This window comes from Rissa tridactyla, chromosome 1, assembly GCF_028500815.1.
Source record: "Rissa tridactyla isolate bRisTri1 chromosome 1, bRisTri1.patW.cur.20221130, whole genome shotgun sequence".
Lineage (NCBI taxonomy): Eukaryota > Metazoa > Chordata > Aves > Charadriiformes > Laridae > Rissa > Rissa tridactyla.
The window spans coordinates 140,862,957-140,866,897 of NC_071466.1; the positions used below are offsets into that span (position 1 = coordinate 140,862,957).

The 3,941-nt window shown below is 51.6% G+C and overlaps 1 protein-coding gene across 1 annotated transcript; it reads right to left on the reverse strand.

Moving 5' to 3' along the window:
* Positions 1–592: 592 nt before the first annotated feature.
* LOC128914320 (potassium voltage-gated channel subfamily A member 1) lies at positions 593–2,083 on the reverse strand. The gene has a single exon (XM_054213161.1). The coding sequence runs from the start codon at positions 2,066–2,068 to the stop codon at positions 593–595; it is 1,476 nt and encodes a 491-aa protein (XP_054069136.1). The 5' UTR covers positions 2,069–2,083.
* Between the last annotated feature and the right edge of the window lie 1,858 nt (positions 2,084–3,941).

Consider the following 3,941-nt stretch of genomic DNA (forward strand, 5'->3'; position numbering starts at 1 on the left):
TCCTGTTCTTCTATGGACAGCAAAAGAGACCAGGCTTAAGTATGTTTTTAATAAGGTGCTGTGTGGATCTGTAGATTGGAAGTATGTAACCTTTCACAGAGGGGGTGGAAGGAAAATTTGCGCTCCTTCATAAAAACCATGTCAAATGCTTGCTGCAGGTTTTTGCTAATCTTTTTTATTATTATTATCATCTGATGCACTTTCTTGCAACTGTGCAGTTTTGCAGAATATTTTTACTGGAATCCATGCATATGCTTTATAGCTCTAAAAACTGTCTTGCTTAGTTTAAGTTAACTTCATCAGAAACAAAGGGAGATGGGAGAGGAAAAGTTTAGGTCTAGCATCATACAGCTTAAAACTAAACTAGTTCAAATGGCTGTCATTTACCAGGTGGAAAATGCTTTTCAAAAATAAACAAAATCTTATCTTTCATGGATCCTGGAAGCTTCTTTATCGCTGAGCAAAAATTCGCAATGCAACAATGCATTTACGAGATAAATAAAGCATTCAAAGACTATCAGTAAAGCATCTACAAAGTGTGACTCTGTCACTAAAGTCTTCAAGCTGTGAGTAGGGATTTTGTTTTTTTTGTTTACACATCAGTCAGCAGCTTGCTTTTATTAACGCAGTTTTGGTTGGCCACGGTGCAGTTGCCAGTTCTGAGATTAGCCTCTCTAAAATTGTCTATGCTATTATTCATATCCTCTTCGATTTCCATGTACTCAGATTTGCTGATTGTGGAGGAGCTGCGGCGACTGAGATCACTGTCAGATGCTAAATTAGGGGAGCTAACGTGAAGTAACTGAGCCTGTTCTTCCCCTTCTGTTTCTCGGTGGTAGAAGTAGTTGAAGTTGGACACGATGACAGGTACAGGCAGGGCAATTGTCAGCACACCAGCGATGGCACACAAGGAGCCTACGATTTTGCCTCCAATTGTCACAGGGTACATGTCACCATAGCCCACAGTGGTCATGGATACCACCGCCCACCAGAAAGCATCGGGGATACTTGTGAAATGAGACTCAGGTTCTTCAGCCTCAGCAAAATATACCGCACTAGAGAACAAGATCACCCCAATGAAGAGGAAGAAGATTAGCAAACCTAGCTCTCTCATACTTGCTTTGAGGGTCTGTCCCAAAATCTGGAGGCCCTTAGAGTGCCGGGAGAGTTTGAAGATTCGAAAGACTCTTACCAGTCTGATGACTCTCAGGATGGCCAAGGAGGTGGCCTGCTCTCCTTTCTGAGTCCCCTCCCGCTCGGCCATCTCGGTGCCCAGGGTGATGAAGTAAGGGATGATGGCCACAATGTCAATGAAGTTCATGATATTCTTGAAGAATTCAGTCTTGCTGGGGCAAGCAAAGAAGCGCACCACCAGCTCAAAGGAGAACCAGATGATGCACAGGGTCTCCACAACAAAGAAGGGATCTGTGAAGATGTTGGATTTGTAGACCTGGGTGGTGTTGTCAGTGCGATGCACTGTGTACTCCTTGTCCTCCTTCAACTCAGGTAGTGTCTCTAGGCAGAAGATCACGATGGAGATGAGGATCACCATGACAGAGACTATTGCAATGACCCTTGCAGGCCCAGAGCTCTCTGGGTATTCAAAGAGGAGCCATACTTGGCGCTGGTACTCCCCCTCCGGCAAGGGTCTCTCCTCATCTTTGATGAATCCTTCATCTTCCCGGAACTTCTCCATGGCCTCCTCACCCAGCTCATAAAATTTGATCTCCTCAGAGAACATGTCCAAGGGCACATTGACCGGCCGGCGAAGCCGCCCCCCAGACTGATAGTAGTAGAGGATGGCATCAAAGCTGGGCCGGTTCCGGTCAAAGAAGTACTCGTTGCGCAAGGGGTCAAAGTACCGCATGCGCTTCTTGGGGTTGCCCAGCAGAGTGTTGGGGAACTGGGCTAAGGTCTTCAGCTGCGTCTCAAAGCGTAGTCCAGCAATGTTTATCACTACGCGCTCACAGCACTCATGGTCATCATGGGCAGCGGGCTGGTAGCTATCCTGGGGGTGGCCAGGTAGCGCAGAAGTCTCATCCATGTTCTCTCCAGCCATCACAGTCATGGTGGCACACAGGAAGGGGGACCCAGGGACGGGGGAGGAGAAATGAGGAAGAGGGACTTGAGAGGGGGAAGGACTATGGTGGAGAGCAGAGAGCCCCAGGGTAGTTCAGTGGAGGAGGTTGGGGGGGAGGCTTAGAGTCTGCAGGGAGGGATGACAAGTTGGGATGGAGAGACAGGAAGGGATGGATGATAAGCCTAAAGGATGGAAATATCCAAAAGGGGAAAGGAGAGGTGGAGTGAAGGGAGAGGCATCAGGGATGACAGGAGGGTGAAGAAAGAGGGAAGAAGTACCTTTAGGGGGGGAAGAGGGCAGGTAAGGTGAGGGGTCCTGCACCCCAAGCCGGGAGGCTGAAGGTCTATGCAGTGCACCCCCAGGCTGGGGTCCCCTCCCCAGCTGTCTCCTTTTGCCTTTAACTCGATCCGTCCACTTTTCTCGACGACTCGACCATCGCTGCAGCTGCTGTCACGAAGTTACCACACGCACACACACACACACACACATACACACAAATAAATAGATAAATAAATAAATAAATCACGGGGCAGCTGGGAGGCGAGTCCTTGCAATGCCAACTCAGCAAATTTCCATTACCTGCCCCCCCACACTGCCCCGGTCCCCTCCTCTTGCGCGCTGGGGAGGGAGGGATGGAGATACTCTGCTTTTGAAGGCATAAAGCTCACTTGCAGGAGGCTGCCAGGGAGGAGAGAAACATAATAAACCAGCCCCCAGGCCCCACCACACACACACGCTCAGGCGCAATGGATTGGCGTTCACACCAGCAAGAACATCCCGCTCTGCCCACTACGGCAGCACATGCAGAGCCCTACACGTTCCCACACATCCCCGCACACGCACCAGGGCCTCCAAGGCAGGAACGGGCCAATGTGGACCCTGCGATGCCCCAAGCACATCAGGAGGGCTTCCCAGGCAACTTCAGTGGGGTCAGCTCCTGCGGTAAGTCTCCTGACCACCACGTTCCCCACTTCACAGACGATGGAGACTTAGCTGAGCACTGACAACTTCATCACACCAATTGGGGGGGGTTAAGGGAGGGGGAGCAAAGCATCTCCTCTCTTGCTTTGCAGCAGCTAAACACAACTGAGAGAGAGAGAGACGAGGGGAGGGAGATCGACATCCCAGACCCAAACTGTCCAAAACTGAGTCCAACAGCGCAGGGGGAGAAGGGGCTTTTCCTTACCTGCTCCGAGTGAGACGCGCTGGTTAGGAGTAGGAGCCAGTGCCGGAATGCGTCAAGTCGCCTTGCAGCAGCATCCAAAAAAACCAAACCAAAACAAAAACCGCAGCAGCAAACTCAACCCTCCTCCGCCTCTTGCGCCCCTCTTAATAATACAGCGATCGCTTTACAGGGCTGCCTGCGAGACACTGAAATATTCATACACTGTCTTTGGCTGCACCAAGGGCGAGTGGGTTTAATTAGTTTCTGCCGAGAACCGCAGTGGGGGGGCGGGGGGGGGGGGCCTGGAAAAGAGCGCAAAGTACCTTTTTCAAAAAGCTTGAGTTAGTAAATAAAATCGAGGGGTCCTAGGTAGCTGCTGCCTCTCCTGCTCTCTTCCCTTAAGATAGCTGGAAAGGGAGCCGGGCGCTGGGCAGCGGCGGCTGGGGAGATGTAAGAGAGCCGCAGTCCTGCAGCCGCATCCCCGGAGTCGGTCTTGGCTCGTCCCGGCGGCGGCAGCAACAGCAGCAGCAGCAGGAGGAGGCAGGAGCTGGACGCGTGTGGCAGGAGCGAGAGGGCTGCTGAATGCATAAGAGCAGGGAGCAAACTCGAGCCATTTCTTGACGCTGCAGTATCAGCAGAAACCTGAGAGCTGTTTGGTGCAGCCCGGGGAGCGGGAGGGCGGAGGGTGGGGGGGGA

Bases quoted from the DNA above. Each gene is read 5' to 3' on its own strand.
- LOC128914320 (XM_054213161.1), bottom strand. From the start codon at position 2,068: ATGACTGTGATGGCTGGAGAGAACATGGATGAGACTTCTGCGCTACCT.